This window comes from Mus pahari, chromosome 3 (genome assembly GCF_900095145.1).
Source record: "Mus pahari chromosome 3, PAHARI_EIJ_v1.1, whole genome shotgun sequence".
In the NCBI taxonomy this organism is placed as follows: domain Eukaryota; kingdom Metazoa; phylum Chordata; class Mammalia; order Rodentia; family Muridae; genus Mus; species Mus pahari.
Window position 1 is genome coordinate 140439847 of NC_034592.1, and position 26039 is coordinate 140465885.

The window sequence follows — 26039 nt, forward strand, 5'->3', positions numbered from 1 at the left end:
TCTCCCTCCCCTTTGTGGGGTATTTCAGCTAATGTCATCCTCGTCGGATCCTGGGATGCTCTTGCTTTCCTGGCATCTGGGACTTTCTGGTTGCTACTCCCAGTTCCCCATCCCCCACTGCTAAACACCTCTGTTCAATTTCTTGACCCTCTATACATCTCCTCCATCTCCTCCCTTACCTGATTCTGCCCCTCTTCTTCCCCTCCCCCTTTCATCTTTCTCCCAGATTCCTCCCACCTTCTACTTCCATTGATTATTTTGTTTCCCCTTCTAAGTAGGACTGAAGCATCCACTCTTTGGTCTTCCTTCCTCTTGAGCTTTATGTGGTCCGTGAGTTGTATCATGGGTATTCCATACTCTTTGCCTAATATCCACTTATCAGTGAGTACATACCATATGTGTTCTTTTGTGACCTCACTAGGATGATATTAGAATGGCTCCTCCATCTTCTTTCTTGGGACCATTTGTTTGGAAAATTGTTTTCCAGCCTTTTACTCCGAGGTAGTGTCTGTCTTTGTCACTGAGGTGCATTTCCTGTATACAGCAAAATGCTGGGTCCTGTTTACGTTTCCAGTCTGTTAGTCTATGTCTTTTTATTGGGGAATTGAGTCCATTGATGTTAAGAGATATTAAGGAATATTGATCACTGCTTCCTGTTACTTTTGTTGTTACAGGTAGAATTATTTTGTGTGGCTATCTTTTTTTGGGTTTTTTTGAAAGATTACTTTTTTGCTTTTTCTAGGGTGTAGTTTCCCTCCTTGTGTTGGAGTTTTCCATCTATTATCCTTTGTAGGGCTGGATTTGTGGAAAGATATTGTGTAAATTTGGTTTTGTCATGGAATATCTTAGTTTCTCCACCTATGTTAATTGAGAGTTTTGTTGGGTATAGTAGCCTGGGCTGGCATTTGTGTTCTCTTAGGGTCTGTATGACATCTGCCCAGGATCTTCTAGCTTTCATAGTCTCTGGTGAGACGTCTGGTGTAACTCTGATAGGCCTGCCTTTATAGGTTACTTGACCTTTTTCTCTTACTGCTTTTAATATTCTTTCTTTGTTTTGTGCATTTGTTTTGACTCTTATGTGACAGGAGGAATTTCTTTTCTGGTCCAATCTATTTGTAGGCTTCTTGTATGTTCGTGGGCATCTCTTTCTTTAGGTTAGGTAAGTTTTCTTCTATAATTTTGTTGAAGATATTTGCTGGCCCTTTGAGTTGGGAATCTTCGCTATCTTCTATACTTATTATCCTTAAGTTTGGTCTTCTCTTTGTGTCCTGGATGTTTTGGGTTAGGATCTTTTTGCATTTTGCATTTTCTTTGACTGTTATGTCAGTGTTTTCTATGGTATCTTCTGCACCTGAGATTCTCTCTCCTGTCTTTTGTATTCTGTTGTTGATGCTTGTTCCTGTGATTCCTGATCTCTTTCCTAGGTTTTCTAACTCCAGGGTTGTCNTCCTTTGTGATTTCTTTATTGTTTCTATTTCTATTTTTAGATCCTGGATGGTTTTGTTCAATTCCTTCACCTGTTTGGTTGTGTTTTCTTGTAATTCTCTAAGGGAATTTTGTGTTTCCTTTTTTAGGGTTTCCACCTGTTTATCTGTATTCTCTTGTATTTCTTTAAGGGAGTTACTTATGTCCTTCTTAAATGTCCATCATGAAATGTGATTTTAAATCAGAGTCTTGCTTTTCTAGTGTGTTGGAGATTCCAGGGCTTGCTGTGGTGGGAGAACTGGGTTCTTAGGATGGCAAGTAGCCTTGGTTTCTGTTGCTTATGTTCTTGCACTTGTCTCTAACCATCTGGTTATCTGTGGTGTTAGTTGGTCTGTCTCTGACTGTGCCTTGTCCTGTGTGTCAGCACTCCTGGGAGACCAGCTCTCTCTGGGAAAAATTTGGGTATGGAGAGCAGTGGCACAGGGTCAGCTCCATGGCACAGACAGAAACTGGAAGGATCCTGTCTCTGGCTGTTCCTTGGTTCCTGTGTCCTGATGGCTCTGTGCCGGTCACTCTTAGGCCAGGAATTTGAGCAGAAGTGGTGGTCTCACCTGTGCTCTCAGGTGTGTCAGCACTCTTGGGAGTCCAGCTCTCTCCTGGTGGTATTTGGGTATGGCACAGGGTCAGCTCTGGGCACAGATGGAAACCGGAAGCTCCCCTCTATCCCTTTAAGCTGGCTGCTTCTTTGTCTTCTTCCATGTTCACCTAGAGGAAGTCAAAGTTACTAAAGTAATAACTTCCATCATTTGGCATATCTTTGAGGCTCACTGTAGAGTAGGTGTTCCTGGTGTCATGCCCATAACCTTCCTGGTATTAAATATTAAGGAGGAGGCAGAGTTGGTGGGCAGTGAATCCCTGAAGAAGATCAGAGAAAGCTTTGTGCTGTGGGAGTTTTCCAGCCTCCCTTGCTTTGGGTTTGTATTCTACTACAAGCCTGTCCCAGCCCCTCATTGAAAATGCCCATCTCACTCCCAGTGCCCCACTTTTTCCTCTACTGGTCTTCAGCTGATGAATAATCCAGCACTATGTATGATGCCTTCCTTTTCTTTTTTTCTTTTTTTTTTTTTTAAGATTTATTTATTTTATGTATATGAGTATACTGTAGCTGTACAGATGGTTATGAGCCTTCATGTGGTTGTTGGGAATTGAATTTTAGGACCTCTGCTTGCTCCAGTCAATCTCGCTCGCTCCGGTCAACTATGCTCACTCAGTTCCTGCTCGCTCCCCCCAAAGATTTATTTATTATTATACATAAGTATACTTTAGCTGTCTTCAGACACACCAGAAGAGGGCGTTAGATCTCATTATGGGTGGTTGTGAGCCACTATGTGGTTGCTGGGATTTGCACTCAGGACCTTCGGAAGAACAGTCAGTGCTCTTACCCACTGAGCCATCTCTCCAGCCCATATGACACCTTCCTACTAAGAATACAGACTTGGAGACCCAGGCTGATCCTTGTCTCCTGCTGTCTGAGAACCAGTGCAGGTGGGAAGAGCTCAAGGATTTTCTAGGTGATTGGAAAGCCATGCACTGAGAATTTGGAAGGCTCATTGGGGTGTACTTGTTGACATAGGAGAGGGGGGCTGGTTACAGGGACTGTAAGTGCTTCTTGAGATTGCTGTTAAAGGGAGCAGGGAGGTGAGTTAGTAGCTGGGGAGTGCTAGCTGGTAGAGAGACAGAGAAAGCTTGGGGGACTCTCAGAAACTGTGTGTTTGAGTGAGTCAACCAGGTATGTAGGGTTCTCCAGCCCAAGTGGAAGACTGATCTCAGGAAGCTCATGAAGGCACAGGGAAGGCAGACCAAAGCACAGCCATTGTTGGCCCCAGGCAAGATCTGCTTCTACGTTTGGAATGCATCTTTTTGTAGTGCCGACCCACCTTTATAGTTGAAATGATTTTTTTTCCTACAATATATTCTGATCACAGTTTCCCCTCATCTCCTCTGAGAGCCTCCCTAACTCTCCACCAATCAACTCCACACTTTCTTTCTCTATTTTGAAAGCAAGTAAGTAAATAAAAGAACAAATAAACCAGAATTTAAACAAAAACAAATCAGACACACAGAACCTAAAAAAAAAAAAAACAAAAACAAAACAAAAAAAAAAAAAAACCCAGAAAATCAGAAACCATAATATATAAGCAAAGACCAGTAAAATATATAAAAGTTACCCAAACAAAGCATTTCAAGACAGAACATCTCCTAAAGTACCATTAAATATGTCTGTGTTAAGCCATGTACTGCTGGGTATGAGGTCTGTCCTTAAATGTGGTTTGGTGTGTATGTCCAGTGAGATTCCATTGGAGAAACTAATTTTTTCTTTGTAAACATTTGACCCTTGGAGGTAGTTAGGCATCAGGGCTGTCTACTTCTCTCAGCACTGGGACCCCATCTGGCTTGGACCTGTGTAGGTTCAGTGCATGTCTCTCTGAGTTCATACGTGCATGGGTCCTGTTATGTTTGGAAGACACTATTTCATTGGTGTCCTCCCTCCCCACAGCTCTCAGAGCCCTGAGGGCAGGGATTAGATAAAGATATCCCATTCAGACCTGGGTGTTCCAAAGTCTCTCACTCTCAGCACACTGCCCAGATGTGGTCTAAGTTCTCCTGCAGAAGGAAGCATCTGTGATGATGGCTGAGCAAGACTCTGATCTCATTTCCAGCCCAGTGTGGCTTGGTGAATTCCTGAGTAATAAACAAGCTATGTTTCTGGGTTGCAATTACTTGTATAAATGATCTGGTTTCCTTATACAAAATCTTGAGGTTGAGAATTGACTTTTTAAAAACTCTTATCTCTTAAAATTTGGTGTTTCTTCCCCCCCCCCCCACAGGTACCCTAGCATCTTAATTACTGTTATAAAGAGGTCAATAGTCAAGGACTGACGAGCTGAAAGCAGCCACACTTAAGCTTATTTGCAGGCAGCACTGCCAGCCTGGAGCACTGCATTGGTCCCCTGCCTCTGGCACAGCCCTTCATTGTCCCACCTTGTCTTGTTTACCCCCTCCCAAGTATGTGTTGTTCTCTCACCCTGATGCCAAAGTGTGATCTTTGGCATAGGTCCCAGTTGGGAAGCCCTCAGCAGTTCATTCCTAGTGTTCCTAGAGTCCAGAAAGGACCAGATGGCTGTTCTATGCTAAAAAGTCCTAAATTCCAGTGCCTTGAAAAGTACTGAGTGCTCTCAGATTAGTGTCACCGAATTTAAACCAGAATTTAAACTGCTGGCAGCTCTGCTGTCCTTTGTTTCAAAGCATCAACCTGCTATTTTCACCCAAAAGGCCTTTTATTTTATTTATTTTTAATATTTATGTGTATGTGTATACCTGCATGAATTTATATGTACCACACACATGTATGGAGGTGTCAAGATTGCATTGGACTCTGGATTATGAGCTACCTGATGTAGGTGTTAGGAACCGAACCCATGTTCTCTACAACAGCAATTAAGTGCTCTTAACCACTAAGCCATCTCTTCAGCCCGGAAAATACCTTTTACAAGATGCATGTATTTAAACTTCTGCCACCACCACACAGTTGCAGCATTCTTCTTTCCCAGGATACCCTTCCTTACACTTCAGGGTTTGTTCTTTTTCTTCCCCAATGCATAGGTGATTGTCATTATTCGTACAGGAAATCAGTCTGGTCCATGATGACCAACACTTTGAAAATACAACACATAGTAAGAAAAGGCTATTTTTTTTTTTTCTCCTTCTCTGTTTGGATCTTGCTATGTAACCCAGGCTGACTGGAATTGGTGGCAGCCCTCCTATGTGTGTGTGCTACCATACATGCTGCTGCTTGTTTGTGTTTTTACAAACTGTTTCCACCATGGGTCATGTTTACACACACTTGAAAGGCCCTGCTTTTTCAAATGTAGGAGACAAGCTTGTTCCCAGGTACTAGTCTCTCTTTCTCTGGTGAACAGAGTCCTGCAGATCAGCTTCTGAGACCACATTCTGAAGCTCTCACAAAACTTCTGTCTTCTCTCAGTCTCTGTACACCTAAGACGTGAGTGCTGCTTTAGAACAGTAGGGAAAGTATTCTTAATATAGTAATATAAGTAAACATACTTCATCTTCTCAAAGGCAAGAGAAATCATTTCACAGATGACTCTGAGTACGTTTCTGCTGGTTTTGTTTGGAGAGCTTTTGCTGGAAGCTCTTCAGCCTGCCAGCTTTCCCGCCTTGTCCAGTTGCCTCACTTTAGGCAGTTCAGAAATGCATCTTCTTGGTAGAGTTGGTGCCTTTGGATTCTTGGTTAGCCAACACTGTTGGTTTTTTTCTTGGACTCTGCACCTTCTCTCAGGAATGTTTGTAATCATACCTATGTGATTTGTGTGTTGTCTCTGTTTTCTGCTCTTATTTGTACTCAGACAAAGAGGCAGCTGAACGTCTCTCAAAGACAGTAGATGAAGCATGTCTGTTACTAGCGGAATATAACGGGCGCCTGGCAGCGGAACTGGAAGACCGGCGCCAGCTGGCTCGGATGCTGGTGGAATACACCCAGAACCAGAAAGAGGTTTTGTCAGAAAAAGAGAAAAAACTAGAAGTGAGTACATTGCAGGGCAGAGCTGACTGCCTGAACCCCCTCTCCTACGTCCCATGTTATTCCTGGATCAACCTTTTTATCTTCTGAAAACAAAAGAGACAGGAGCATTCATCCAGTAACCTTAATTACCGGAGCCTCCATAGAAGTCAAAGTCAAATTTTTATATGTTCAGGAAAGAAAAATTCATATTGTGAAAACTGGGGCCTCTTAGTCATTGCATTTAGGATCATAAAATTGCTTCAGTGTAGTGTTACAGTTAAGGAATTATAAATTGAGGTACTTGGGGTAGCAAAACCAAAGGATACTTAATTGGTTATATTTGGGAATCTGAGTTGTTTTGACGTTTACTTCTGGCATATGCACATGCTAAGACCAGTAAGTCACCTGCCTGCAAGCCCTACCTGTACATATTTTAGAAGTTTAATCTTGCTATGTAGCCTGACTCAGATGTTGGGCAGGAACTCATTTTTCCTGACTTGAGGCCATGTTCCTCAGTGTCTCCAGCAAAGAGGGGTTTAGAGCCTTCCCCTCACTGTCTGACTTCTTAATTCAGCTTACTTTCTTGTCCCTGGGGAGCAGAGCCAGCAGTGTGGCTGTCTGGGGTTTCCTGTCCCACTCATTAGTCTGTATTTCTTAGCTGCTTCTTTGTTTCCCCTCTCTGTGTAAAAGATACATAGAAAAGACTAGGAAGGGAGGAGTGGGGCTGAGCTGGAGAAGTCATAATGACCACAGGAAACACCTCAAAGAGTCTCCTCAGTAGATAAGGGAGTAGAAGACCACCTTTCTTCAGTGGGGAGGCACAGAGGGAGGGAATACTGAGCTAGCTCCAGTGATAGGCATTCGCTATTCTACAATTAGCTGACTGGAGAATAGTACCATATCCTTCCCTACAACGATTATGGGAGTTGTAATGACTAGAGGTGCGGGGGACTTCAAACGGCTGGCCAGCTTGAGTGTGGCAGATAGGAGACAGCTGAACAGTAGTGTGGCTTTCATGTAGATTCAGCACTGACCACAAGTCCTAAAGGGAACTTCATCAGCAGGAGCAGACGGCCATTTATCTGCAGCACTCATCTTTCACTGAGGAAGCATTTTCACTGTACCCTGGGACTAATAAGAGATTGTAATTAATGATTCTGGTTGTAAGTCATCGTGCCATCTGTTGAACTGCCCCTTGGCGACACATTAAGGACTTTCTCTGATCTGTCAGACATTGATTATCATGAGCAGCTGTTGTTGGGTAGAACGTGGCAAGCAACCATAGAGGACAATCTTTGAGAAGGAGACTGTTGTAGAGCCAGTTAACTCTTTGTTCTGTTTCTTCCCCGTTTATAATTAGCTATCTGTTGGATGGGGGCGGGGGGGCTTTTGCAGAATAGGTAGCTTACTGGATACCCCAAGAAGTTACGAGGTACAGAAGATCAGAGGTCAATCATTTTGTAGCTTTGGCAGCTTCATTGTTGCTAGTTCACCGAATGGCATGCCATTGGAACCCAGCACTTGAGGATGGAGGAGGAAGATCCTGGCACCAAAAGGCAGTTACAGCTCAGGGTTCCTGTCCCAAACCATATCAACCAGCTGGCTGGACTGGACCATTCACTGTGAAAATAAAATGAAGTTTGCTGCAATTTAAAAAGCAAATGTCTAGATAAAATATAAAAGGCTGAGGGATGGCATTAGCTCTTTATTCGTGCAGACATGAACAGTCTGCTCTTCTGAATTTAAGATTTCCTCTCACCCATTATAGTAGACTGATCTTCTTCCATTCTGTCCTGACGGTGATGATAATACCCACAGTGCAGTCTGAGTAAAGGCTTGGTGCCGAATATCCCTCCACCTTCCTTCCATAGATAGCCCTTGACGCTGCCAAATTGAAAGGCCAGTTAAATCTGGAAACCTTTCATTGTCTTTGGAGTGTAAATGCCACAGTCGATGGACTCCTGGACATAGAATTGTTTTCTTGGGAGTCTCTCTCCACAATTCTAATTAGTTAACAGTCAAGTTTTTCTGTATTTTATTCTTTTAGTTTTGTTTATCCTTCAGATAGCAAGCATCTCTTTCTTTCATTGAGAACTTCATGTTGGGTTTCTAGTGGCTTCTGAACCTTGAAGGGGTGGGGCGCTAGATCAGAATTTGAAGGGGAGGGGGACCCATTCTGGCTCACAGAAGGAAATTGCATAGTCTGTATCAACACCATAGATGAACATGAAACCAGACAGCTAATGGAGTTAAGACAATTGACAGTTCTGGTTGTGGTTTATGATACTCCCCACAGAGAGGAAAGCCTTTTTTGTAAAAGGAACTGACGATTGGAGAAGAGAAATGTGTGTATAAGAGGGGAGCAGCCAGAGGCCTGGACAGTTTGTGAAGAGACATAACATGTATGGACCTAGGCACTAGAGACCCTGTGGGGAACTGGGGTCTCGTGTGCAGGGAATAACCAGTTCACCTGTTCGCCCATGGACACGTGCAGAGATGGGTACGATGCACTGCCCAGCCAGAGGTGCTGCTCAGGAGCAAGGCTTTCCCTGAAGGACAGAAGCCCGCCTCCTTTTTCTCCATAACTTCCCTCCAGAGAGAGAACTGCAGCAAGCAAAGACTTAATGGAGAGTGTGGGAAGGCTTAGAGGAAGGAGAATCTTAGAGCTCACCATGTTTGTATTGAAACAGACCAAGAGAAATATATTAATGACATTAATTTGACCATATGTTTATTAATGATGTATGCACAGTGTCAGATGCACAAGTTCTTTCTAAAAGCACCGGCCACCTCCAGCTAACCTCTTGAGGTCTGGTGGGCATTGTGCTCTTTGACTGTGGTCATCGCGCTAGGGACATATTTGTTCCTCAGAAAATGCTTGCTCTCGACTCAGATCCCTTAGGGGAAGTCACCTTTTCCTATAAAGAGAGCTGTTTCTAGGTCCATTAAATGGTGTGAGAGATTTGATTTCATGTCTGGTTGCAGAGAAGGTATTAGTAAAGGTGACTATGGGAGAAAATCATGCGGTTTCCCCTTTGTGCACCCGCCCTTCCTTTTTCCTTTAAGTAGAATTAGAATTCATTTAGAAATGATGTCTTTTTAAAGCCATTTTATGCTTTTGAGTGTAATGGTTGGCACTATTGTACCATTCTTCTCCTAAACTACAAGCAAGGTCAAAGGGACAGCTGATGAAAATCTGCAGTACTTCGTGTCGTAAACAGAAAACCTAGAAATAGAAAAGAAGACTGGAAGGGACTGGTGTGACTAATAGCTACAGTGTAGGGCCTAAAGCAAGGTGGACTGAAAAGGGTAAGAGCCAAAGGTGCCAGAACAGCTTCCAGATGTCCCTATCAGAGCAAGGGAGCTCAGTTTCCCGCTGACAAAGGTGACTCTAGGCCAAGCAGGTGCTTAAAGCTCACAAGTCTTAGTCTGAACAGGGTGATCAGAGTTCCTGTCGTTTTGGATGAAATGTGATGTGCATATGTTCATCAGAGCTATCAGGATGGGGTGGGGAAAAGGTGGAGGAGAGAAGCTGCTTGTACAAGCTTTAAAAAGTAAAACAAAACAAGAGATCAGCTGTCTGCAGACTCACCTCCTAGCACAGCAGCTTCGTACATTAAATCATGGTGTGTGTCCATAATCTAGCCTGGAAGGGGCTGGCTATGGTATACAAAGACTGCCAAAAGGACAGAACTCTAAATGAATTCCTGGCTAGAGATTTGTTTGTACGTCGAGGTGAAATTACATAACAAAAAGTAAACTATTTGCAAGAGCGTTTCAGTGACATTTAGTAGTTCCTAGTACAGAGCAGTTATCCTCTGTAAAGACTCAAACATTTTCATCACTGCAGAGGGGACCCCCATCCCTGTTAGGCAGTCACCTCCCTGTGCCCTCACCCTCTGCTCCTGGGAACTACTAATATGCTTTCTGTCTGGGCCGTGCTTCTCCTGGAGAGTTTACATACTCGTGTCTCTTCTTTCAGTTAGGTAAGAATTTGAGGTTTACCCACAAAGTTCTATGTACTAGTACTTTGTTCCTACTGATGATAAATATTAGTGCAAATATTGATAATTATTGCTATAGTAGTAGCTAATACCTGTTATATGGATCTGCCACAATGTGTTCATTATTATTGAATGGCATTTGAGTCACATCTACTTTTTGGTTACAGTGAACAATGAATAATGCTGCTGTAGATAGTCACATACAAGTTTTTGTAGACATTTTTTCATTTCTTTTGGGTATGTGTTAGTTATACTAGGGTTGAGATTGCTAGATCAAATAGTGATTCTGTATTTAACCTTTTGACACTCACAGGCCAAACTGTTGCCCATGATGGCTGCTCATTTTCTGCTTCAGGTCTTCACATTCCTGCCAATGCTTACCACTTCTTTCCCCTAACCAGCCTGGGACTGTGACCTTGTGATTGATTGGTGTTTCTCAGAATAGCAGTAGTGATGAGCATCATTGCCTAATCCAGGACCTTAGCTGTCCTTGTGGCAAGCGTGTCTGTTCAAGTTGCTTTGTACACTCTCAAGTTGGGTTGTTTGCAGTTTGAGTCTGTGTGTTCTTTATGTATTCGGATAGTTGTGTTCTTACCAGACAACATTTGCATAAATTTTTTCTGACCTTGAAAATTATTTTTATTTTAATGTGTTCCAATTTTACTCTAATTTTTCCTGTTGATCTTGTTTTGGATGTTGCATCTAAGAAACCATTGGCCAGTTCCAAGACATGAAGATTCCTCATTGTGCTTTTTAGGAGCTTTAATGTCTGACATTTAAGTTGTCGTTGATTCTGAGTTAGTTTTGAATATGGTGTGAGGAAGAGAATCAACTCCTGATGAGTGAAGCTGATATCTGCCCAGCAGGATTTGTTGAAGTGACTGTTTTTTTCCTCCAACTGAATGTGTGACACCCTGACACCCTTGTCAAAAAATAATTGGCCATAGATGTATGCATTCTCGGTATGTACCACGGATGTCTGCATGCCTACCGATGGGGCCTCACTTTAGTGTCCAGCTCCGTAGGAAGTTTGAAAGTAAGAAGCACGTGTCTGAGTTTACGAGTAGTTCCATTTAATTCCTGTGGTGGTGGGGTCTTGTTTCTTAGTCCGTGAATAAAAGCTCGATGGCCTTACACTAAGCCCACTTTAATCTCTGCAGCAGAATTTTAATAAACATGGCAGAGTGTCACTTACTGGTGTGTTTGGCATTGTGTAGGCACCATAAGTCTCCTTGGTTGCAGATTGAGAGTAAATATGCCACTTTTCGATAGCCAGTGGTACTCCTCATCTCTAGAAGGCATACCTATGTGTCCTCTGCAACGTTACCAGGGTGCCCACATTACAAAGCAGAGTGACATAGATGCCTCGATATCCATGTAACAGAATTATTGAGCTAAAGGAATTTTAGAGGTCATGTGGTTTGATTTATGAATTGGTGAAGGAACTCGGACCCAGAGGAGGAAGCAGGAAGCTACAGGGCAGGAATAGAATACAGGACACATATCGGGTAACTTTCCATTCAGGTTTGTAAGTTTTTGTTCTTTAAACTTCATTCCATGAGACAAATAGCAGGAAGATATCTTATTCTTCTACGAGAATAGCCAGAGTTGAGTCATTTAGACAGTTCCAAAGCATCCTGTTGTGGAACAATGATAACCTTATGCAGGGAGGTAGCAGTGACTGTAGGCAAGCATTCCAAAATGACTTGTGAGTGTTGAATCTACCCTGCCCCTTGCTGCCCTCTGTTGCCTTTGTGCATGCTCTGGTGGCAAGGGAGAAATGACTTGATGAACTCCGCTATTGCTGTTTCTCTGCACTTGTCACCTCTTCCTGGCCTGTAATGAATCCTTAAGAATTTGACTTCAAACAACACAGCTGGGAGGGCAGAATGATGTAGAATCTAGCATTGCTGTGTGACTATTTGTATTTCTGTTCACTGCAGGTTTTAACAACTCTAGAAATTCTTTGGCTCCAGTCAAGGGATTTCTAAAACCACACTGATGGTCTGTTGGTTTTGGCAGCATCTCTTCCTCAGGGTGCAGATGCTTAGAAACCATTGTTTCAACAGTGGGACAAACAGTAGGTGGAGATAGAGAGTTCCTTTGTCCAGCTTTGGAATATATTCTTCCTCTTTCACACATGATCAAAACCAGTATCTTATCTCACTGTCCCTTATAGTAAATACAAGCAATCATAAAAGAATTAGTCTTCTTTTATAAAGGAATTAATCTCTAGGTTTATATAAGGAGCTCAAGGTCATAGTGTCAGTGAGAGATCTCCTGACCTTAGTTAATGTGACTAGACCTGCCTCACATGGAGCTTGTCAGGTTAGTCAAGTGGCCCGAGATAAACACAAGCTGGCCCTGAATACCTGCACTTGCAATACACAGCTCTGACCTCACTAGACGAGTGTCACCAGCTCTGAGGGCAGTTAGAACCGTTCCTGAAGCAGGCGATTTTGCTTATTCCTGCCAGGTGATCACAGGGTCTGGTACTTGGGTCCTTTCCATAGCAGGCCATTGCTTGCTCCCTGCCTTGTCATCCTGCTTTGTTAGGGAGCCTTCCCCATCCCCACTCCTTCATGTTTTCCTCCAATCTGTGAGGACACCTTGTTGAGTTGGTATTTGAGGTTCCATGAGTGGCATGGGGCTGGACATTGGGGTATTGGATTCCTCTTGATCCTTTCTCTTGGCCAACCCTAATAGTTCTGGCCAGATCTATGTCTAGCAAGATATGAGTAGTGTGTGTGAGTGCAAGCACATATGGTGCTCAGGGTTGGAACTCAGGACCTCACTCTTGCTTGGCAAGTGCTGTGCCATTGAGCTGCACCCCAACCCAGTACTGGCAGCCTTGAACCCCCCTTCTGAGCAGCCCTCCAGAGATGCTGCTGGAGTAAGTGGCACATACAGTATACAGGTTTCAAGCTGGCTCTACCTCTCCCCCAATTCTTGCTATTTAGCCATTCTTATAAATATTCTGTTCTTTCTTTTTTTTTCCTCTTCATAAAAATAATAAACCAGAGGAAACCCGGATAATATATATAAAGAAAAAAATCATAATTTACTTTATAACCTACAAAGAATTAGTTTTAATTTTGGTCTATTTCTTCCTGTTAAATTTAAAATGGAGAGCCAAGCATGGTGGAACAGACCTGTAATTCCAACAGTGAGAAGTTGAGGCAAAAGGATCTTAAGTTGCAGGCCTTTGCAAACTTGGGCTATATGTGGTGAGGCACATTTCCCCCCACAAAGAGAAACTTGTAAAATAAGATATGATGTGTAGAGTTGTAAATCTTGGGTTGGTTGGTTTGTTTATTTTGCGTAACTACTTGCCTTGCTAAGAGAAGCTGTGAGCAGTTCGGATTCCTCCGCTCCCTTGTGAGTGTTTCTCTCTTCACTCTTCCTCTCCATTTTGTTCTGTACCTCCTTTGGTAACTGGTATTTGGATGGTTTTCCTGTAGATTTCTAGAGCTGTTTCTGTGTGTCCTTCTGCATACTGGAGGGTGTCTGTTTCAGGGTCTCCCCCCTACTCTGTCTTCTGAAACTTACAGATGCAGCTCCCCACCCCCACGTTAAGGAGAGTGTTTTGTTAAGGAGTAAATAGTGAAGAGCTAATTAGGCAGAGTGGGCTGGCTTCTTGCATTAGTGACAGCTGTGGGGAATGGCAGATACTTAGAACACTGACTTGAGTGAGCATAATTTTAAGAGCAGGGTTCAGATGACAGACATTTGAGCTGTGGTAGCTAACTCTGTTTGCCCTAGTGTGTGCTATTTTAGTCTGTGTGAATGCCCTGCTGTTAAGCTGGGCCTCTGCTCTCACTTCAGAGCTGGTGCTTTGGGAAAGGGGAAGTTGCAGGGTGGTTGAATGCTTTGCAGTCTAGAAGTTACATCTCTGTTTCTTTCTGTAATGCGGTGTACACAGCTGTAATCCCTGAATTCAGAAGGCTGAGGCAAGAGGATTGTGATATGAGCTCAAGGCTAGCTATAAGCCTTAAGATGAGACTACCTTTTACAAAAAAAAAAAAAAAAAAAAAAAAAAAGGAGTGGGACAGATGGCTCATTGTTCCCAAGAAGTGTGCACTGCTCTCGCAGAGCACCCATTTCATGACCCAGGACCAGCGTGGGGTTCACAACCGCCTCCTGTTCTTTGAGAGGACCCAAATTCAGTTCCCAGCATCCATTGTCTGGCAGCTCATAACAGCCTGTGATGCTAGCCCCAGCAGACTCCCGGTCTGGCTTTGACTTCCCAGGACCTGCACTCACGTGCACTCCTCCCTGCCTCACCGAATATATAATTTAAAAGTAATAATTAAAATTTTAAATTAAATAAAACCTGCCTGTAACTCCTGCTCTAGAGGATCTGACCCCCTCTTCTGGCTTCCTTGGGCAACTGCACTCATATACCCCACCACCCAGACATACAATTTTAAAACTAAATGAAATAGTTCAACAGAAGGAAGAGCTTAAAACAAGGCCAGAGCTTGTCTTTTTGTGTAAGACAGCCTCCTGGTTACTACAGGGAGTAAACATGGACCTTAAGATGGCTCCGTGTACCATCAGGTACCTCCAGGCCATCATGGCTCCGCCCACCTCCTTGTTCATTCCTTTCATGGTTTGGGTCCTTTATCTTGAAGTATTATATGGAGAAAAGTGTGGTTAAGTTTTTTTTTTTTTTAATTTAGCATACACAGTAAATTTCAACACAGTAAAATTACCCAGCAAGGAAGGCCTCTGAGTACCCTTGAGACCAGCATGGTGGTCATGAGTCGGAGGTCGAGCTCTCCATGCTGTCCCTGGTGGTTGCTTTGTTCACAGTGTTTGCTTCTAATGGGCATAGCCTGGCTGGGAGCTGTTTCCATAGCGTTAGACCTGCCCCACTGTGATACCTTGGCAGGAGCTGTATAGCTGCATGGCCTCTTCCAGATCTTCAGGGTCTTACCATTGTGGCCTTTTAGCTCTGATGTGTTTTGTTTGTTTGTTTGTTTTTGTTGTTAGAATTTATTTTTTTATTTATGGCTATGCATGTGTGTGTGTGTGTGTGTGTGTGTGTCTTTGTGAATTTATGTGCATTATGTGTTTGGAGTAGTCTTTGGAAGCCAAAAAGAAAGCATCAGATCTTAGGAACTGAAGTTCTAGGTGGTTCTGAGGCACCTGATGTGGGTGCTGGGGACCAAACCCCTGTCCTGGAAGAGCAGCAATTCCTCTCAGCTGCTGGGCCACTTCTCTGGTTATTTGATTTTTGTCATTTGTAAAATAACCGTTTTAGTTCTGGGGTAGTTCTCAGTCTGTCTTATGACTCTACCTTCTGACCCTCTCTGTAGCATTTAATACTCTGTCTTCACAGAACCTGTCGTTGCCACAACCTCCTAGTTTCTCTGTTGCACCTCTTGGTTTCTCAGATTGACCTGTGATGGTTTGTATATGCTTGACCCAGTGAGTGGCACTATTAGGAGGTGTGTCCTTTGGGAATAGGTGTGTCACTGGGTGTGGGCTTTGAGACCCCCATCCTAGCTGCCTGAAATCCAGTCTTCTAGCTGCCTTCAGAACAAGATGTAGAACCGGACAAACCTGGATGCTGCCATGCTTCCTGCCATGATGATAATGGACTAAAACTCTGAACCTGTAAGCCAGCCCCAACTAAATGTTTTTCTTTATAAGAATTCCCTTGGTCATGGCGTCTCTTCACAGTAATGGGAATCCTGACTAAGACCCCGTCTTTAGCTCAGCAGTCAGGGCTGGTCGTAACCTGATGGAGTTCTGAGCATGGTTTAGAGTCTTATCGTTTGCAGGGAACTTCCTCCAGTCTGAGGCTGTTCCCACATGACCTGGACTCACTTCGTAGACCGGTTCCTCCTCTCTCCAGGTCAATAGGTGGATGGTTTGGAATGTGGTGCCACTTAGTTGAAAAATTCTGCTTTTGTTTTTGCTTTCCCTCCTAGATTTGGAGGTTGGCTTTTGAGAAGAAAGGATGCCTCTAGTCAAAGGGCCTTTCATACACTCAAGGCAGTGTCTGATAAATGTGCTTGACTTTAAGGACAGTCGAATAGTTTATGAGGATTTTGTATTTCATTAATAATTCTTTTTCTTCAAATCTACATGTCTCTTAACATATAAATTAGAAAGAGTAAATAGTGCCTATAACGTAATAGTAACTAGGAGGGCTGGGTGTTCTTTTTGCCTCGGCTCTGTTCATTCACACCAGTTCTGTCCAAGCCACTTAGTCAGCCGCAGCACAGCCATGGTTTCTATTCCTGTTATAGTCCTGTAATTTCAGGGGAAGATGGAGGCTAGCCTGAACTACATAAAACCTTGTCTTTAAAAAAAAAAAATTAGTATTTCAATTTTCCTGGTATTCTGTATTGTGAAGTGTCCCATTGTACAAGTATTTGCGTTTTGAAGGACTCAGGAGTCTTTTCAGTGCATTTTATAGATTTCTATTAAATTGTTGATGTGGGGTTTGTTTGTTTGTTTTTGTTTTTGTTTTTACCTCTGAGGAACTGGAGGTTAAATGTGGGACCTTGAATGTGACACTACCACCCAGCTGTGTCTCCTGCTGTCTTTTTCTTTTTTTCTTTTTTTTTTTTTTTTTTATTTTGAAGCAGGGTTTTACCCAGACTGGCCTTGAATTCCTTCTTCAATTGAGGCTAGCCTTAAACTCCTTTGTAGTTCAAACTGGCCTTGGATTTAGGATCCTGTTATTTCAGTCTCCCAAGAAGCTGGGATTACAGGCCTACCACTTCAAATTGTAAATGTCTCGGGTTTCTTTGGTTTTTTGTTTTTTACCACATTAAAAATAACAGGAATTGCCTAGTCTTAAAAGTATTTTGGAGCCTGGCATGGTGGCGCATGAGCCGGGCGTGGTGGCACACGCCTTTAATCCCAGCACTCGGGAGGCAGAGGCAGGCAGATTTCTGAGTTCGAGGCCAGCCTGGTCTACAAAGTGAGTTCCAGGACAGCCAGGGCTATACAGAGAAACCCTGTCTCGAAAAACCAAAAAAAAAAGTATTTTGTTTTTATCCTTTACAGTGTTCTCAGTGTGTGTATAGACATGTAACTTTGTATGCTTGCCCTGTTTGTGAAAATCCCTATCAGATTTGTTTGTTGGGTTTTTTGTTTTTGTAATTTTTTATGGGTATGCATGTTTTGTCTCCATATACATCTGTGCATCATGTTCATGCCTGGAACCCACAGTGGCCAGAGGAGTGTGTCAGATTCCCTGGAGTTAGAGTTACAGATGGTTGTGAGCCACTATGTTGGTGCTAGGAATTGAACCCAGATCCTCAGAAAGAGCAGCAGGTGCTCTTAACCTCCAAGCCATCTCTCGAGCCCCAAGACTGGGGTTTTTGTCATAGCAATAGAAACACTTGAGGGTTCCCAGAGGAAAAAAGAAGCCCACTGTCATGTGACAGATGGATGGTGTCTGGTGGATGGATAGGTGTCCAGAGGACATTCCTCTGTGCTCATTTGCCATTTGTCCTTTTAGAAGGTTCTCTGTGCATGCTTGCAATGGCTTTAGTGATGAAGCTGACCAGTCCGCAGACGTGGGGATGCAGCCACAGTGTCTTCTTCTCCTTGTATCTTCCCCAGCGTCTTACTCAGCAGCTCCAGCCCTGCTCTGACCCCCAGAATATATCCTTCTGAAATGTGATAGCTGCCCTGGAGCTGGCAGGGAGAGAGGGACAGGTTAGTGACGATTTTTGTTCTACATGGATCTGTGACAGAAAATTCGAAGCAGCATTCTTATTTCCAGTATGAAGATATAGGTGCTGTTCTTTCAGCCAGATGATGGTTGAACGGATGTGCTTGCTGAGGCTTCTGATTGTAAGAGCAGGTCCTGTGAGCATGTGGAGGGGAGCCTCCTGAGGCATGAGAGGGCTCCGGCTAGGTTAAACCGTATCCAGGTAAAAGTTTACTTTTCCTTTCTCCACTTCCTGGTGCTGGCATTGGAACTGAGGCTTTGTGCATGCTAGGGAAGTGCTCTACTACAGAGACACAAAAGCCAGCTTCTCCATGTTACAGAGTAGCTCTGGGAGTTACGTTCAGTGTGGTACCACCATTATTTAAAGCAAAGCCCTTCATGAACTGCATTGCACATGATTCTCACCTAGGAGGAGTCGTGCCCTGTGTCCCATAGCACAGCAAAATGTGATAAAGGAGACAGCCATGGTGCCCCATAGCTGCTTTTCAGCAGTCAGGCCACCCCAGGGTTAGTACTTATGTAAATACTCTAGCTGGGGAAAGAGTGGGTTTGAGAAAGCTTATATTCGGGTCAGCAGTTTTTAGGTGAGTTGCTAGAGGAAACACAATTTTGTTTGTTTCAAAAATGAAATTGCTGTAAAAAGGTCACCGTCATTTTAACCTTTTTACCCCAGAGCTCATCTGTAGCATGTCGGGTCTGGCTCACTGCCCTGGCCATAAAAGGCAAAGAATGTGGAAGGCCCTGCTCCCTCAGTGCTTTGTTCACTATGACATGATCCCTGAGTTCACAGTGTTAGCCAGTGCTATTAGTGCACTTTCTCCTGTACTTTGTGTCTGTGAGGCAAGACTCCAAAGCTTTGCCAAGAGCATAAATCCTAGACGTTATCTCAGAACACACCTTAGGTTATCTATATTTGAAACATTACTTAGCAGCCACAGAGATTCTAGAAGCTCATCACAGTCCCCTGGATCTTGACTCCGGTGGTGGCAGAGGGTCAGATGTGATGTGACCTGTTTCAGGTTTCTGCACTGATGTTTGGTGGGCAGGCTGGCGGCTGCAGCTAGGAACTGAAGTATGCCAGAGTAGGAAGGGAGTGGGTGGGGCTGTTGGGTTTGCCTTGGCTTCTTAGGGAAGGCACCAGTGAAGAACGAGAGCAACAAAGACCTTGTATTATGACTGGGGGGTGGGGGACAGCTGCCAGCGAGACCACGGCCAGCAAAATACTGCAACAGCATCCTGGGGTGTCCATGGTGTGACTCCTAATCTCTTAAATGCATGGACCAAATAGGGAGGCATGAGTAGTAGACTCCCATGCCTGGGTCAGGGTCACACACAAGCATAGGAGACTCTAAACAAATAGCCTGTGGATTCTGTCCTTGCCCTGTTTAAGCGGCTTTTGGAGTGCTAAAGAGACAGGAAAACTACACTGTTTGGGAATCCTCCTAGTGGTGCTTCTAGCGGGCCTATTCACAGGAAACTGGTCTGGGTGATAGTCACTGCTCTATCACTGTGAAGAGATGTCATGACCAAGGCACCGCTTAAAAGAGAAAGCATTTAACTGGGGGTTTGCCTACAGTTTCAGAGGCTTAGTTCATTATTTGTTTTGTTTTTGTTTTTTGGTTTTTCGAGACAGGGTTTCTCTGTGTAGCCCTGGCTGTCCTGGAACTCACTTTGTAGACCAGGCTGGCTTTGAATTCAGAAATCCGCCTGCCTCTGCCTCCCGAGTGCTGGGATTAAAGGCGTGTGCCACCACGCCCGGCTGGTTTAGTTCATTGTTATGGCAGCGGCTGGTTTAGTTCATTGTTATGGCAGCGAACATGGCGGCACACATGACACTAGAGCAATAGCTAAGAGCTATATCCTAATCCACAGGCAGAGAGAACTGGGCCTAGCATGGGTGTTTGAAACCTCAAAGTCCACCCCCAGTGAGACACTTCCCCTGGAAAGGCTACACCTACAATAAAGCCACACCTCCTAACCCTCCTCTTTTTGTTTGTTTGTTTGTTTGTTTGTTTGTTTTTCGAGACAGGGTTTCTCTGTGTAGCCCTGGCTGTCCTGGAACTCACTTTGTAGACCAGGCTGGCCTCGAACTCAGAAATCCGCCTGCTTCTGCCTCCCGAGTGCTGGGATTAAAGATGTGCGCCACCACACCCGGCCCTAACCCTCCTCTAGTAGTGCCACTCTCTAGTGATCAGGGATTCAAATACATGAGCCTGAGAGGGCCATTTTTATTCACATCACCACAGGTCTCATTGTGGAAGGGGCAGTTGTGAAGCACCCTGGTCTCCAAGGGAGCCTTTCAGCAACAGCTCGAGGACCACACTGCTAAGAGGAAAGGCATGAGAGTCTTTGATTTTCCTGAGCTCTTATTGCCCTGCTTAAAACCAGGACACTGGGAAGTTCCCTCGGGGCTGGAGTAGGAAGTACACTCCCCTACCTTGGGGAGTGTCAAAACAGGAAAGAATAGAAATATGAACTGAAGTTACACATGGGGTAGTTTTGCTTGGGCTTGTTCTTGAATGCTTTGATAGACTGTGGCAGCATTTATAGTTGAGTTCATTTGGAAATCTGCTCAGTGACCATAAGAGGGCTAGCTACAGCTTGACCTGTTCCCTGTCTGTCACCAACCTGGGTTGTTCCGCTGCCCTATGAGACTCTTGTTCTAAAGCAGTCTTGACTTGCATTTAGGAACTTGGAGGCTATGCCTCCTTGCCCTGTTGATTATTTAAACCTCTTGGCCTGCAAGGTTTTCATTTGTTCTGCTTTTGAGACAGGATCTCTCTGTGTAGCCCAGGATGGCTTTGAATTCATGATCTTCCCTCCAAGTGCTGTGATTAGTAATGTGTTATATCTAGAAAGAGATCCTTGGCCTGATGTCTTAGACAAGTGCCACGTAAATATTTGTGCAGGCAGAGGCATGGGGCCTTGGCCTTGTAGAGCCCAGGCTTAAATGTGGCTTCCATTGCAGGAATGAAAGTGTTGCCTGAAGTCCAAGTTTGAGGAAGATTCCTATACCTATGTTTGTTCTCTGTGTTGCTAATTTATCCCACTACTGTGCTGGGCACTGTGGGGTGTGGCGGATATAGAGTGAGGCACGTGTGTCCAGAGCTTGCTGGTTTGATGGAAGAGTCCTCATTAATAGTTTTCCATACATTCTCTAGCTTGTCTCCTGTGTGCAGGCATTTGGCATTGAAGAACTGAGAAATTACTGTGGGGTGTAGTGGTGCACACCTTTAGTTCCAGTACTTGGGAGGCAGAGGTGTGTGGATCTCTTGTGAATTCAGGGACAGCCTGGTTTACATAGTGAGTTCCAGGACAAAATCAGGGCTAGCTACATAGTGAGATTCTATGTTAGATCTCCCTGGTCCCCCAAAAGAACTGGGAATTAAAGAAAGGTCTTTATGCCAGGTGGTGGTGGAGGCAAACAACTTTAATCTCAGTACTCAGGAGGCAGAAGCAGGCAGATCTTGCTGAGTTCAAGGCCAGCCTAGTTTGCAGAGTTCTAGGACAGACAGGGCTATACAGAAAAAAAATGTCTAAAAGAACCAAAACGGAAGGAGGAGAAGGAGGGAAGGAAGGAAGGTGGGAAGATAGATAGATAGATAGATAGATAGATAGATAGATAGATAGATAGATAGATAGATAGATCGTTTTCATATTAAAGGCTATTTCTGTACTTCAGGCAGGGAAGGAGGAAATGTGTCTTAACTCGGATGGAAGAGCCAGAAACATTGCTAATCCCTGGCCTCTGCGTCTTCCCAGTGCTCTGGGTGCACTCCTTTAGGAAAGTCTACGCAGCATGGATCCGGCCTTGAAAACCTCCTTGTCCTTACAAAATGCTTTGTGGGGGAAAAAATAAGCCTCTAGTGTTTCTAAGCCTCAGACCTCACATAGCCCAGTGTTTTCTCATACAGATTTATTAGGAGTGTTTGTGAGCTAAGGACAGAAAATCCTGCCTCATTTCTATCATTGGAAGTATAAACTAAAGGAAGGTAGAAGTTCGGCAGGACTGAGGTTAACATAAAACAGCTTCTGGGATCTCTGGTGGACCAGCAAGGGGTGGGGGCTGTTGAGCAGCGGTGTGGGTGGACACCCACTCTCAGGGCACTAAGTGGGTTTTCTTGGGCAGGTGGAGCTCAACCAGTAGGTAGAGGGGTAGAAGCAGCCTTTGCTAGAACCCAGAGAAGCAAGAGACCCTCTGATGCTTTGGGCTCTGACTCATGGTGGTAACAGGGCACTTTGTACCTTCTCAGTGGAGAGGGTACAGGGAGAGTAGACTCTAGGTGAGGCTGGCGGCCTCCTAGAGAAATTAGCACAGAGACTTCAAGGACTACAGACCCAGGTGGTGTGGCAGGTGAGTGTTTTGAGCATGTGGAGAACTTGCTTGTGAGTGAGTGATCTGGGGTGGTCTGTAAGCTTTTAACACAAAAAGTGTGCTTTCATACCTCCTAACACGGGACCCTTCTCTTGTTGTGGTGACCCCAACCATAAAATTATTTTTATTGCTACTTTTATAACTGTAATTTTCATACTGTTATGAATTATAATGTAAATATTTTTAGAGATAGAGGTTTGCCAAGGGGGTCACAATCCACAGGTTGAAAACTGTTGGTCTAGAAGAAGCTCTCAAACGTCTCAGCAGCATGTGAGCACCTATATATTTATTCAGCTATCCAGGGCATACAGCACATATGTCACTGCTTTGTTCTTCCCTACTCCATGTGCTGGGCTGCACGGCCCTTCACGGGCTCTCAGCATTATGGCAAACTGATTGTTTCTTTGATACAGCTGGACCTTTGGGTGCTTGGCAGATGCAGTGTGATGCTGGTCCTGAGGAGCCCTGCCAGTCTGGTTGGGGATACGAAACAAATAGCTGATTGGCATGTGGCAGCCCAGCAGTAACCCAGGCTCTCTTTTCCCTTTGTCTTTCTAGGAGTATAAACAGAAGCTTGCTCGAGTAACCCAGGTCCGCAAGGAACTCAAGTCCCACATTCAGAGCTTGCCGGACCTCTCGCTGTTGCCTAATGTCACGGGGGGCCTGGCACCTCTGCCCTCTGCTGGTGACCTCTTTTCAACTGACTAGGACAGGTATCATGCCCCAGGTTCCCATGTGTGCCAGAGAAAAGAAGCAAGTCACTGTTGGAGACAGTCCCCTGGCCCCAGCTCCATGTCTTCAGCCAGCATCTGCCTCAGTAATGAAGCGGGGAACTCTGACGTCTCATTCTCCTCCGGCTCCCTCTGAGCATGGTTCAGAGCCGTGCAGATGGACTCAGTTTTGATTCATATTTGCTAAGAACATAGACTCTCCCTCCCACTCATGTCTCTTGCCACTGCTGCTTTTCCATCCTTCGCTCTCTTACACCCATAAGCCATGAAAATCATGTGTACTTCTGGAAGCTTTCAGGAGAAGCTTGCCTCAGTGACAGCACATGTCATGGAAGTCTGAGCTAGCCTCGGCCAGGTTCAGAACAGGCTCCCTGAGCTGCAGGGATTGGGCTTTCCTGGCCACCATTGCTCACAAGGTTGGCAGCATAGCTTTGCCACAAAGACTTTGCCAAATTGCCGACATTTCCTGATCTAAACACTTCTGTTAGAGAAGTGTTGTCATGGTTAGGTGTGTTTATTTTGCGAGCATTCTAGAGAATCCAACAGTTAAGATGCGAAGCTGATCTGAGACATAAAGTCATAGCGCAGGCACAGAGTGGCAGGGCTTGAAAGTCGTTTGCCTGGCTTCTCACCACAGCCTTCCCTGCCACACTGCTCCAGGGTCCCCAGTTTCAGAGCGCCTCCCTAAAGCAGGACCCTCTGTCCCCTGGGGCTGGGAAGGGAGCTGTTGGGATAGCATGCCGGGCTGATACCTGCTCCACAGCTGGGGTCTGGGCTCTCGTGCATGTTGCTCTCACCCCGGAGCTTACAATAACACCACCATGTGGAAGCATCCACAGTATGGTGACTGAACTTGAACATCTCTACAGATAGCACACTGAGCATGCCAGGCAGTTCCTGCCACTATTTGCATCCATGCTCCCATGCAAAGAGAGGAGTGCTCAAACAAAGAACTCACCTCCAACAGAGGAAGGGAGTGGAGGGAGACTAATTTGGGGTTTAATTCCATTATCATGCCAGCTGACATTATGACTGAATGATGTAGTTGCGATTTTTACGTCTAGTAAAGAGTGGGCCTGGCCCTGGAAATGACTGTAATCTGGCAGGCTTATATTTGACATTGGAGAGGGCAGAAACCATTTTGTCCTACTAGTGTGATAGGAATTGTCGCCTAGAGCTGAAGTCCAAAAGCCGTAAGAAGGAATTCAGTGAAGGGGCCTTGAGAAGCTTCATTACTTTAAGTTGCTGTTTTCAGGATCACCCAAAAAAAAAAAAAAAAAAAAAAGCACACATCATTTTTACACGTTAAAGCAAACCTGTGTGTCACCAAGTAGGCAGGCTTTGGTCGAAGAAGCCGCCCCACCTGCTATGAGATGGGACTCGGTTCCACTCTGTCCAGCCTGGTCATCGTGGAAGCTGTTACTCACATCGAGTGCAGGCTGCTGTTTGCTTGTTCACTCTGCCTTTTCTGTCAGCATCCTTTTCTCCAGAGGCTATAGGACAGCACAGACTCAGGTGAAATCCCCATCCCTGCTGCGGAACACCTTCCCACACACCATGCCACTTTACTGTCACATGCACACACCACGCTGAACACCTCCCCCAGACACTGCTTTCCCACAAAACAGACCAAAAGACTGTAGCAGCTCTGCTCTGATGACAACTTAGTGGGGTCAGCTCAATGCTGCTTTATTTTTTGGAGTCTCTGACCAGCAATCAGTGCGTAACTTACAGCAGGATCAAGACGTGACCAGTAGCAATTATGTAAATGAATGTGTTGGCCTCATTACACCACTTCCAGCAGATTTCCTGTGAGGAAGTTAGTTTCGTTTTAATGAAATGCTTCAGTTTTTAATCTTCCTTGTTGTGTGCCTCCACCATGCCCCCAGTCTCCCAACTGTGTGCGTACTTCCCTTGTTTAACTTAAGTGAAACTTTTGTCCCTGAGAGTTGATCTGGTGGGTGGGGTGGGTGACTTCTGGTTTTGTGTTTCTTTAGGGCATCCATAGGCCTCAAGGATCTTTCCTTTAGGGTCATACTCCTCAGAAAGTCTTCAGTCTTTCTTTGTTTTTGTTTTGTTTTTCTTAAAGGATATTTTTAAAGCTTAAATTTGTATATTGATTTAGGACTTTATTTAGAAGTATAGGCTGTCATTGGTGGCAGCAGTATATTCTGAAATGTCTCATAGATATATATTTTTGAATAAAGATGGTGTTGTTGAACAACATTCTGCGATGTTTCTTCTCCCTGCCTTGTGCAGTGATTAGTGATCATCAATGGAGAGCGCTCTGTCTGCACAGAATCTTCCCCTGGGGGCTGGGAGTGATACATACGCAAGGCAACAGGATGAACTTACTCTCCAAGTCTTTCTTGGAGTTTGATTAGCCAGTTAGCAGGCCATACTGTAGCAGAGAGCGCCATCTTGGGTTTCATCCTTGTGTAGGAGTGAAGACTGGCTGGGGGTTAGGGTTGGGGTGGGGAGTGGGGTGGGGACGACTGGTTCTGTCCCCCAAACACACAGAGGATAGCTTGGGAGGCCTTTGGTTGCAGTGTTTTCAGTCCCCACCAGGCCTCGTGGGAGTTGTTTCATTTGCAGTATGGTGAAGCTGTTCTTAGAAAAATGGAAAATAATCAAACATCATCTTTTAAAGTGTTTTCATGAACTTCTCTTCTCCTGGTGTTGACATCCAATGGAAGACCCCGATGACTGAGTATTATTGGCTCAAACTCAAAGTAATAGAGGAAGGCTCTGGAGACAGGGTGCTCTGAAACAACTGGTGTGGTTGGGAATGGTTGAGATCTTCCCACTAGGTGAGGGTGGGGTCACCTCACAGGTGGGGTTACCTGTTTCTCATGATGCAAAGGACTTCCTTTTTAGTAATGGTCCATCAAGATCACCTGCAGCTGAAGTCCAAGTTCACTATCAGGAAACTGTGTGAGTTTTGCCTGCTTGTATGTATGTGCACCATGTACATGCCTGGTGCTTATAGAGGCCAGAAGGTGGCATTGGATCCCTTGGAACTGGAATTACAAATGGTTGTGTGCTGGGGATCAAACCTGGGTCTTCTGTAAGAGCCACAAATACTCTTTACTGCTGAGCCATCATCTCTCCAGCCCTTCTCCCAACCCCCAACAGTGTTCTGGTTTAATAAAGGTTGAAGTGTTTTCAGTCCCCACCAGGCCTCGTGGGAGTTGTTTCATTTGCAATATGGTGAAGCTGCTCT

The 26039-nt window shown here is 44.7% G+C and overlaps 1 protein-coding gene across 2 annotated transcripts in view; it reads left to right on the forward strand.

Moving 5' to 3' along the window:
* Positions 1 to 25042, forward strand: part of Rprd1b (regulation of nuclear pre-mRNA domain containing 1B) — a 47865-nt gene extending 22823 nt beyond the window's left edge. For both annotated transcript variants that reach the window (XM_021192031.1, XM_021192033.1), the window contains exons 6-7: positions 5853 to 6028; positions 22644 to 25042. In XM_021192031.1, coding sequence (XP_021047690.1) covers positions 5853 to 6028; positions 22644 to 22793 — 326 coding nt within the window. In that variant the 3' untranslated portion in view covers positions 22794 to 25042. The remainder of the gene's footprint in view (positions 1 to 5852; positions 6029 to 22643) is intronic.
* Positions 25043 to 26039: the final 997 nt, after the last annotated feature.